The following is an 11,949-nucleotide window of genomic DNA, read 5'->3' as shown; positions in this document are numbered from 1 at the left end:
TCAATAAATTCTGATATTGTGGAAAGAAAAAAAAAAGAAGGGGGTTAAGGACCCTTTGTATGTGTGTGTGTGTGTGTGTGTGTGGTCTGTATGTGCATGAACATTCACACATATGCAGATGTATATGGGTGTGCTTGCCTGTGCCTGCATGTGTGGAGGATGGAAATCAAACCCCGGTACCACCTCCTTTTGCTCTCCACTTTGTATTTTGAGTCTGGGCCTCTCGGTGGCCTACCTCCACACTTGGCATTTAGATGGCTTCAGGAATCCAAACTCCGGTCTTCATGCCTAGGCAGCAAGACCCAGTTCCCTAACTCCTCCTTCAATCTCAGTACAAGGCAAAGGGAAACCAGAAAACAACCCCAGCTCCAGGTTTCTGAAGGTAGCCTGCTCTTCACCAAAGAGCTATCCTTCTACTTTGCCTCTGGCCCAGAGAGGATGGCTTCCAATCTTAGTTCTTATGAAAGAACTGAGCTTCAGGATGAGGGTAGGATTTCCCATGGCACTGGAAGGCAGAGGCAGGAAGCCCCACCCCCAACCAAACCAAAGGTGGGGAAAGGCGTAGTCCATGCACAAGCATTGCAAGAGATTGTTAGGGTCCAAGCCTGGAGCCTGGTAACCCTAACAATATGCTAAAGAGACTCAGAATAGATCCAGCCACCTGTTCTCAGCAAGCTAATTAAAGAGATTATCCTTGGAAACAGAGCACAGAGACTTATTCAGTGTGGACCCACTGGGGAGCAGAATAAAGAGATCCAGCAACACCCACCAACTCCATGAGGTTTAGGTTTACATGGAGGGCAAGGGTTACTCACAGCTAAGTGAGGTCAGGGTGTGGTCCAGCCCAGTGTTGATCTGCCAATGTCTCAGCTCCAGTCTCTTCTGCAAGATACTCTGACTGACTGTCAGATAGGTCCATGTGAGATCTTCTTAGGAGACAAGGTCACCCTCTGCCTGGCACCTCTGCCTTTCCCTTCTCCTATTCGAGACTCCTGGGTGTGTGTCTTAGTCAGGGTTTCTATTCCTGCACAAAACATCATGACCAAGAAGCAAGTTGGGGAGGAAAGGGTTTATTCAGCTTACACTTCCACACTGCTGTTCATCACCAAAGGAAGTCAGGACTGGAACAAAGTGAGTTCCAGGACAGCCAGGGCTACACAGAGTAAACCCTGTCTCGAAAAACCAAAAAATAAATAAATAAATAAATAAATAAAAGAAGCTGTATTAGCCAGGCGTGGTGGCAACGCCTTTAATCCCAGCACTACGGAGGCAGAGGCAGGCGGATTTCTGAGTTTGAGGCCAGCCTGGTCTACAGAGTGAGTTCCAGGACAGCCAGGGCTACACAGAGAAACCCTGTCTCAGAAAACCAAAAGAAGAAGAAGAGGAAGAAGAAGAAGAAGAAAGAAGGAGAAGGAGGAGGAGGAGGAGGAGGAGGAGGAGGAGGAGGAGGAGAAGGAGAAGGAGAAGGAGAAGGAGAAGGAGAAGGAGAAGGAGAAGGAGAAGAAAAAGCTGTGTTAGTCGGGCAGTGGTGGCGCACGTCTTTAATCCCAGCATGTGGGAGGCAGAGGCATGTGCATCTCTGAGTTTGAGGCCAGCCTGGTCTACAGAGCGAGTTCCAGAACATCCAGAGCTACACAGAGACATTGTTTTGAAAAGCAAGCAAGCAAGCGAGCAAGCTGTATCAGTTGCTTGTCCATTGTTCTGTGGTAATCACCATGACCAAGGCAACATATAGAAGAATTTATTGGGACCCACGGTTCCATTGTGATAATGAAGTGTGGCTTCAGGCTATTGCTGCATCAGCAAGTTGAGAGTTTGTGTCCTTAACAGTAAGCATGGATCAGAAGGAGCAAACCGGAAGCAGGCAAAACTTCTTAATCTCAGAGCCTTCCCCAGTCATGGGCTTCCTTCAGGAAGGCTGCATCAGCTAAGTCTCCCCAAACTGTGCACCAACTGGAGACCTATTCCTCAGACTATGGGGGCATTTCTCTATCACTACAGATGACTACACCTGGGTGTCCGATTCTTTCCCTGACTGTGTCTCTCTTAACCTTCATGCTTATATTCTATGTACAAAATGTCTTTTAATAAAATCCTGGCTGGGATCACACCAGCAATCCCAGCACTTAGGAGGCAGAGGCAGAAAGAGCTCTGTTTGAGGACAGCCTGGTGTATGTAGTGAGCTGCACAAGACAACCAGGGTTACATTGGAGGCATCCTGCCTCTAACATACACATACACTTAGACACAGATATATAGACACACAATCAGTCAAACAAACAAACAAGCAATAAACCATCTTTTAATAAATGTCAGCTCTTGCTGGGCAATGGTTCAGCATGCTTTTAATTCTAGCACTCAAGAGGCAGAGGCAGGTATAGCTTTGTGCATTTGAGGCCAGCCTGGTCTACAGAGCAAGTTCCAGGACAGCCAGGGCTACAAGGAGGAACCCTGTCTTAAAAAGCTATTAAATTAACTAGCTAACTAACTAGCTAGCTAAAACAATTAACTAATTAGCTTTTCTTTGGGAGAATCACCCCATGCTCTCTGGGGTGCCCTGGTTTCCATAAGTGCCTCTTTTCCTGTTTTATTCCTTTCATTTCTATCCAAAAAAAGGCTTGTTTACTATTATTTGATGTGTATGAATGTCTGTACACATACATGTGCATCACGTGTGTGGCTGGTACCTGTAGAGGCCAGCAGTGGGTATCACATTCCTTGAAACTAGAGTTACAGACTGTGAGCCACCACGTCGGGGTTGGGAAACAAATTTAAGTCCTTTGCAAGAGCAGCAAGTGCTAGTGACTGCTGTGTGACTGTGTGTCTCTCTAGACCTCTTCCTTTTTAAAACCTAACCCTCCCACTATGCTCCAGACTGGCTCAGCCTAAAAATCTTTTCTGTATCAAAACAATGTTTTGTTTTGTTTTTATGAGTTAAGGTCCCCTAAAACATTAATGGAACTCCTCATGCTTCAGATGACAGGGTAGACCCTATGTCTTGGTCTCTGTCACCCAAGTGACCATGCTACCTAGGGGAAATGTTTTAGTCAGAGTTTCTATTCCTGCACGAACATCATGACCAAGAAGCAAGTTGGGGAGGAAAGGGTTTATTCAGCTTACATTTCCACTTTGCTGTTCATCACCAAAGGAAGTCAGGACTGGAACTCAAGCAGGTCAGGAAGCAGGAGCTGATGCAGAGGCCATGGAGGGATGTTCCTTACTGGCTTGCTTCCCCTGGCTTGCTCAGCTTGCTCTCTTATAGAACCAAGACTACCAGCCCAGGGATGGCACCGCCCACAATGGGCCCTCCCCCCTTGATCACTAATTGAGAAAATGCCCCACAGCAGGATCTCATGGAGGCGTTTCCTCACCTGAAGCTCCTTTCTCTGTGATAACTCCAGCTGTGTCAAGTGGACACAAAACCAGCCAGTACTTGAACATTTCCATTTTAAGTCCCAACTTCCCCTTTAACGTCCTTTGTTAGAGTGGTGACAGGAACAAGTCTATTCTCTGTATGTGTACGTAGAGAGTGTGTGTGTACGTAGAGTGTGTGTGTGTGTGTGTGTGTGTGTGTGTGTGTGTGTGTGTGTGTGTGTGTGTCACTGACCTGGAACTCCCTGACTAAGCTATACTCTCTGACTAACAAGTTACAGGGATTGTCTTGTCTCTGTCACCACAGAACTGCAGTTATTGGCATGCACTCACTATCTTTGACATGGGTATTGGAGATCCGAGTTTAGGTTTTTTGTTTGTTTGTTTGTTTGTTTTTTAAGCGACTTGGGTATGTGTAAGTGCTATTTCTTTTTTATTTTTATTTTATTTTATTTTTCTCCTTCCCTTCTCCCTCTTGCTCCTGCTCTGCTCGCTCCGGGCCTGCTTACTCCTGCCCAAAGGTTTTTTATTTGTTTCTCATTACCACCATGTGGTTGCTGGGATTTGAATTCATGACCTCCGGAAGAGCAGTCGGTGTTCTTAACTGTTGAGCCATCTCACCAGCCCCCGAGTTCGGGTTCTTAGGTTTTCATGGTGAGCACTTTCAGAAACCTCAGTCACTTGGCATCTCTATTTAAGATCCACCCCAGCAGCTGGAGGGATCTCTCTCAGGGACATCAGACATTATCTGGAGACCCTGGAGACGGGTTCCCGAGTATCTAGGAAGCAGAGACCGAGTATGTGGGTCACTATCCTGTGATGGACAAGGAGGTCACCTCACCATAAAGGACAATTCTTGTCCAAAGTGTTTGTAAGAGTGACAGAGATTGGGAAACCAGGTTCCAGGTCTTTCTTTATTGTTGCTTTTGTTTTTTGAAACAGAGTCTTGTGCAACCCAAGGTGGCCTCAAACTCAGTTTGTGGCCCAGGACGATCTTGAATTTCCAATCCTTCTGCCTCTGCCTCTCAAGTGCTGGGCTCTCAGGTATATCTCACTGCTGGGTTATGCAGGGCTGGGCTTCAAACCCAGAGCCTCATGAGGGCTAGGAAAGCACTCTACAAACTGACCCACACTCCCATCCCTCCCTCCTCCAGTCCTAGATCTTTCTGTAGGCCAATCCTGCCTTCCACGCCCCCCAGTGTGATGCCATCTCTGTAGAGAGACTTCCCCACGTTCATTTTAAACCAATTTACTATTTGTTCACTCTAATTCTAATTATGCGCATGTGCGTCAGGGTATGTGCGAGCAGGTGTCCGACGGTAAAGAGTGTCAGAAGCCCAGAAGTTGGAGATACAGGCAGCTGTAAGCCACTGGATCTGTGTGCTGGGAACTGAGTGAAGTAAGGCCCTCTATAAGAGTGGCCCACACTCTTCACCTTCCAGCATCCTTTATAAGATGATCTTTCATTCTCACGGTACCTGATTTCCCATCCCCAGGTCCCTGCTGTCATCTGAAATCATCTTGTTTATTTATCTTCATTTGTTAGCATCTGTTTCTTTCCCCATCCTCGCTGAGATATCCCAGAGGACTTTTTTGCAGCAAGAGAAGATGGAAAGTTTTACTGTCTCGCCATCTCTCTGCCAATCCTCACCCCGACAACCCTCGGGGAGTCATTAATTGAAGGTTTGTTCCCTTCCATTTAGTCAACAGATTGTAGTGCCAAGGAAGTGTTTGATCCTCCAAAGAACCAGACAGGAGCCAATCTGATGCAACTTATAGCAGGGTCTTTATTTTATTTGAGCTAGCCCGCCCTTGCCTCCACCACCACCCTGTTCCCCACTCCCCACCCCAGCACACCGCCACCACGCAGGCTAGTTTTGGTGGTGGGGAAGCCTCAAATATTGACCGGGGCAAGGTTTTATAGTAAGCAGCAACCAAGGGGCAGGGGGCAAATGTGCAAGCATCTAACTGGAAAGCTCCTGTGGCCCTTAACATGATTGTCTGGTGCTGGGAGTCACACCATAAACTTGACTTCTGCTCCCCTCTGCATTGGTGGTCGTTAGGCAGGGGGTGGGCTTGTTGCACCTGGGGGTGTAGGTTTGTTAGGGGGGAATAACCTGGAAATGGCTAGTCTTGTTGAGGGTGTAACCTGGAGATGCTGGTTTTGTTGGAGATTAGCCTAGAGACTGGAGCTAGGCTCAGGTTTTGTTGGGGGGGGGGGGCAGCTTGGGAACCAATGCTAGGTAACAGCCTGTTAGTTTACCTGAGTTCAAACTTAGGTCAGGTTCTCTAAAATGGAGTCTGAACGTAAAAGATTTGGCCTCTCAAGATATTTCTCCCCCTCTCCTGGGTCTTCGAGTGGAGCTAAGAGCTACAGGCCTGGATCCGTCTGAACAAGCTTCATTCTTCTCTGGTGTACTAATCTTGCCAGTGCTCAGAGGGTGGCTATGGGCGTGAGGCTGGTGTGGTTTCACAAACAGCAAGCTACACAGACTCTGGCACCCAGGCTACTGCCCCAGAGCGCATTTCACTAGTTAGTGCGTCTTGTACGGGTCCTGTGCATCCCTGAACCCAGGACAGGTTGCACAAATCCATACTTCTTATCTCAGGGCCTCAAAATAACAGAAGAGGGTTGTAATGGACTGATCATGTCTCTCCCAAATTCATGTGCTAACGTGCGATCTGTACCTTACTTAGAATGTGTTTGTATTTGCAGCCATGGTTTGTTTTTGTTGTTTTGGGGTTTTTGTTTGTTTTTGTTTTTGTTTTTTCGAGACAGGGTTTCTCTGTGTAGTCCTGGCTGTCCTGGAACTCACTCTGTAGACCAGGCTGGCCTCGAACTCAGAAATTCATCTGCCTCTGCCTCCTAAGTGCTGGGATTAAAGGTGTGCGTCACCACTGCCTGGCTGGAGACATGGTTCTTGAAGAAGAAATGATATTACATCAGGGTGCCTACAAGGTGACTCGGTGGGAAAAGGTGCTTCGTGCCAAGCCTGACTACTTAAGTTTGAACACCAGGGTACACATGGTGGAAGGAGAGAATGGATTCACACAGGTTGACCTCTGACCTACCCTCATACAGACACACACACACACAGACAAACACACACAGATACACACACAAATACATAACTAAACAAATATAAAACAGTTCAATGAGAGCTGGAAATAATTGTGCACGCCTGTAATCACAGCACTGAGGAGGCTGAGGCAATCAAATGAACGTTCAAGGCAAGAGCAAGCTACATAGTAAAACAGTGTAAAAAAAAAACCCTAAAATCATGATCAAACAATATATACAATATATACTGGAGATATGGCTCAGCAGGTAAAAGTGCTTGCTACCAAATATCCAAACATGATGACCCTCCCCTACCCCCCACCCTCCAGACCTAAATGGCAGATGGAGAGAACCAACTCCAGCATGTTGTTCCTTGGTGTCTTCACGGCCATCACGCGCACACAATAAATAAATAAATAAATAAATAAATAAATAAATAAATAAATAAATAAGATTTTTAAAAATAGCTGTTTGCAGGCCATGGTGGCACACACCTTTAATCCCAGCACTTGGGAAGTGGAGGCAGAGGCAGAGATGGAGGCAGGTAGACTTCTGTGAGTTTGTGGCCAGCCTGGTCTACAAGTTTCAGGACAGCCAGGGCTACACAGAGAAACCCCACCACAAAAAAACAAAAGAAGAGCCGGGCATGGTGGCGCATGCCTTTAATCCCAGCACTTAGGAGGCAGAGGCAGGTGGATTTCTGAGTTCGAGGCCAGCCTGGTCTACAAAGTGAGTTCCAGGACAGCCAGGGCTATACAGAGAAACCCTGTCTCGAAAAAACAAAAAAAACAAAACAAAACAAAAACAAACAAACAAACAAAACAAAACAAAACAAAACAAAAAAGTGTGCCGGGCGTGGTGGCTCACGCCTTTAATCCCAGCACTCGGGAGGCAGAGGCAGGCGGATTTCTGAGTTCGAGGCCAGCCTGGTCTACAAAGTGAGTTCCAGGACAGCCAGGGCTATTCAGAGAAACCCTGTCTCGAAAAAACCAAAACCAAAACCAAAACCAAAAACAAAAACAAAAGAAGAGTCGGTCAACTCAACAAGAACATACCTCCCACAAAGGATCTCCACATCCCACTCTAGAAAAGGAGAAAAGGAAACACCAGATGTGCCTCCTGGTGTGGGGCTCTAACTCCTACCGCATGGATGTGAAATGCCCAGAACTCTCAGTAACCGCCATGGCCTTTGGACGTCTTGGCATTAGCCAGACTTGGTGGTATAGCACCTTGGGTTGAGGAGGGGAGGGGCAGAGGCAGGAAGGTCACAAGTTCAAAGCCAGCCTGGGACTATCTACTCAAAATTTAACATGAGGGAGTGCTGGAGAGGTGGCCCAATGTTTAAGAACTCTTGGTAGACGCGTGAGGTCTGTCCCCCGCAGCAGACATGCGCTACGTCGCCTCTTACCTGCTGGCCGCCCTCGGGGGCAACTCCTCTCCTAGCGCCAAAGACATCAAGAAAATACTAGACAGCGTGGGCATCGAGGCGGACGATGACCGGCTCAACAAGGTCATCAGTGAGTTGAATGGAAAGAACATTGAGGATGTCATCGCCCAGGGTGTTGGCAAGCTGGCCAGTGTGCCTGCTGGTGGGGCTGTGGCTGTTTCTGCTGCCCCTGGTTCTGCAGCACCTGCTGCTGGTTCTGCCCCTGCTGCAGCAGAGGAGAAGAAAGATGAGAAGAAGGAGGAGTCCGAGGAGTCGGATGACGACATGGGATTTGGCTTGTTTGATTAAATTCCTGCTCCCCTGCAAATAAAGTCTTTTTATGTATCTTGAGTAGCCTTTAAAAAAAAAAAAAAAAAAAGAACTCTTGGTATTGTTGCAGAGGACCAGAGTTCAGTTCCCAGCACCCACCCTAGGTGGCTGGACACCTCCTGTAGATCCAGTTCCAGGGATCTGATATCCTCTCTGGACTCTGTGGGTACCTGTACTTATACATACACATCCCTACACCCACACCTACACACATACACATAATTTAAAATAAAATAAAACTAAATAAAACATTAAAAGAGGGTGCATGTGCTGGGCAGTGGTGGCAGACGCCTTTAATCCCAGCACTTGGGAGGCAGAGGCAGGCAGATTTCTGAGTTCGAGGCCAGCCTGGTCTACAAAGTGAGTTCCAGGACAGTCAGAGATACACAAAGAAACCCTGTCTGCAAAAAAACAAAACAAAAACAAAAAAAAACAAAACAAAAAACAAACAAACAAACAAAAAACAAAAAAATAAAATAAAAAGAAAAGAAAAGACATATCCATAATAAACACACCAGAGCATTGAAAGAAGCAAAGAGGCACTCGGAAAATTCCTCTTGGGCAACCGCTGCAACAGAATGTGGATAAAACTAAATTTGTCAGCGTCCTAGGCATGAAGCAGCAGGGACCTGGTGGGAGGGGACCGCTGTTCGTTATCTCCAGGGAAACTGGCTCCCAGATTCACACCTGGGCACTCCTAGCCAAGTGAGCCTCCAACAGAAGCTAAGTTTGACGGCTGGTCCAGCCATGCACGCTGACCTGGTTTCCACGGTTACAATCAGGTGGAGGAGGGACCAAATTGAATCCCTCCAGCCCCCACTGGGGAGCTGGTCCGGACTCCCTGCCACCTGCCTGGTCTCATCTTAGGTCTAATCAATGCTCATCCTGCTCTCCCACCCCTACCCTCCCCCACCCCCACCCCCCCGCAGGCTTCAGTTTTCCTTTCTTTAATGTGTTGACTGGGGAGGAGTGGGCTGAACACTATAAATAGGTTTCCAGCACTGATTATTCCTATCATCATTATGAAACCACTCAAATGTAAAATTGTAGAGGGCATGATAAACATGCATCCCTGCGATGACTATATTTGAATACTTTTGCTTGATAGACTTGTGATTTCCTGAGAGATTCCCTTTGCAGAGGCAGGGTAGTGGCTCAGTTGGTCAAGGGCTCGCCGTGCAAGCATGAGGAGCTACGTTCGGATTCCCAGCATCCACATGCCTGGCGTCTGTCTGTAACTCTGGCTCAGACATATACATACAAATGGTTAAGGAAAGTGAACGTGGCAGGGACAAGGTCATGAGACCGAGAGACTAGTGCCAGCCTGGGGTGCCGAGTGAGCTCGAGCCAGATATGGGTAACTCATGGAGACCCCGTCTCAAAGTTAAAAGTGAACAAAGGTGAAACAAAAGTGAACCATAGCTCCGTGGTAAAGCACCTGCCTAGGATCTCCCAGCAAGTTGGGAGTGTAGCTCAATATTAGAGGGCTTCGTAGGAATCCCACCTCTCTCAAGGGACTGAAGACATTGTTCAGGGGTAGAGTACTGGTGTAGCATGCACAAAACCATAGGTTCAATCCTCAGTAAAACATGCTCGCGTGCACATGCACACACTCACACACCCACACACAACTAGAGACTGAATGTGTTCCACAACAGCACTTCCCGTCTCACAATCCAGAATCTAGGAAAAGCGTGGCAAGGCATTGACAGGGATGCTGTCTCCTTGGCTTATGGACGGACAACCTCACTGTCACACTCTCCTTCCTTATATGGCCTTCCCTCTGGCTGCACACACATCCCTGGCTTCCCTGAGTGTCCTGGTTTCTTTACTTTCTTTTTAAATTTCTAAAACCTTATCTGGTCATTTTATGTATACAGGTGTTTTGCATGCATGCCTGTGTGCGCACACGAGTATCCATCACATGTGTGCGTGGTACCCACTGAGCATCTCTTCAGTCCCCTAGTCTCTCTTTATGAGGACACCCATCACATTGTATGTGTGTGCATGTGTGTGTGCGTGTGTGCTTGTGCATGTGTGAGTGCCTTGGTGCACGTGTAGAAGTCAGAGGAGAACTTGCAGGATCCGTATTCTTCTTCTACCACGTGGGTTCTGAGGTGTGAATCCAGACACCCGGCGTGTCGGCAAACACCTTCACCTACAGAGCCATCTTGTTGAATCTTCAGCCTCATTTTAACTTCATGATCCTTTTAAAGGCCAAATATACTCACATTCTCAGGTTCTGGACAATAGAGCCTCAACATGGAGGGGGCACAGTGTAGTCCTTCATGTTGCAGCAGCGTTAACATGATGCTACAAACAGAGTGGTTTAAAATAACAGATGTGTAAGCCGGGCGTGGTGGCGCACGCCTTTAATCCCAGCACTCGGGAGGCAGAGGCAGGCGGATTTCTGAGTTCGAGGCCAGCCTGGTCTACAAAGTGAGTGCCAGGACAGCCAGGGCTATACAGAGAAACCCTGTCTCGAAAAACCAAAAAAACAAAAACAAAAACAAACAAACAAAAAAAAAAAACAGATGTGGACTGGGGATGCAGCAGCCAGTTGACAGAGTACATGCATGGCACCCTAAGGTCCATCCTAGCTACATATAAACCAGGCACAGTGGTGCACACCTGTAATCCCAAAACATTAGAGATAGAAACAGGAGGACTGGGTATCCCAGATCACTCTTGGCTACAGAGTGAGTTGGAGGCCAGCCTAGGATACCTGAGACTTTGTAGTAATTATTTAACAGACATGTATTGCCCTTGAAATTCTGGAGCCTTACAGACATGAGGACCTGAATTCCATCACTAGACCCCACATTGGACAAAACAAAACAGCTGGGTAAGGTACACCATGCTTTTAATCCCAGCGCTGGGGAGGCAGAGACAGGAGGATCTAGACTATTTAATGAGGACCAGGCCATCAAGAGACCATCTTAAGAAAAGGGGAGGAGCTGAAGAGATGGCTCAGCAGTGACCAGTACTTCCTGCTCTTGCAGAAGATCTGGGTTCAGTTTCCAACACCCATTTGGGACAGCTCTGGGAGATCTGATGCCCTCTGCTGGCCTCTGTGGGTACCTGCATGCACATGGTGCATAGACATATACTCAGCCCCGCCCCCACAAATGTAAAATAAACTATTTAAAAAGAAAAAAAAGGCAGAAGTAATCCTCTGACTTACACACACACACACACACACACACACACACACACACACACACACACACATTACTTGCCTGGAAACCAGAGAATGTACTGGAAAGAAAATGCACATTGGCCTGGACTCATCCCCAAAGCCCAGGACTCTGCATCCAATCTGTGCCCATAGCTGCAGGTAAAGAACACATGTTTCTGATGACAACCCGTCAACCAGAGCCCAAGGCTCCCTTCTCCCTCGACACAGTTCCCTCTCAATTTGTGATTATGGCTCTACCACAGCGAAGAGTAAGACAAAGAAAGGAAGGAAGAAAAGAAAGAAAAGAAGGAAGGAGGGAGGGAGGGAGGGAAGGAAGGAAGGAAGGAAGGAAGGAAGGAAGGAAGGAAGGAAGGAAGGAAGGAAGGAAGGAAGGAAAAGTGGGTAATGGCTATTCCTGGTTGTCATCTTGACTATATCTGGAATGACCTACAATCCAGAATTGGAAGGCTCACCAGTGATCCAGATCTTGAGGCTGGGAGATACACATTTCTGACCTGGATCTTACTTGGCATGAAGATCTTGAGGCACAGTGGCCATGAAAAGCTTAGGCCCAGGCAAGTT

The 11,949-nt window shown here is 47.4% G+C and overlaps 1 protein-coding gene across 1 annotated transcript; it reads left to right on the top strand.

Moving 5' to 3' along the window:
* Window positions 1-7,797: 7,797 nt before the first annotated feature.
* LOC110295076 (large ribosomal subunit protein P2) lies at window positions 7,798-8,210 on the top strand. Its single transcript, XM_021163541.1, has one exon. It carries the CDS (start codon window positions 7,821-7,823, stop codon window positions 8,166-8,168), a length of 348 nt encoding a protein of 115 aa, XP_021019200.1. The 5' UTR covers window positions 7,798-7,820; the 3' UTR covers window positions 8,169-8,210.
* The last annotated feature ends 3,739 nt before the right edge of the window (window positions 8,211-11,949 follow it).

This window comes from Mus caroli, unplaced genomic scaffold (assembly GCF_978045245.1).
Source record: "Mus caroli unplaced genomic scaffold, Mus_caroli_1 scaffold_4, whole genome shotgun sequence".
Lineage (NCBI taxonomy): Eukaryota > Metazoa > Chordata > Mammalia > Rodentia > Muridae > Mus > Mus caroli.
This window is presented reverse-complemented; position numbering and strand designations above follow the sequence as displayed.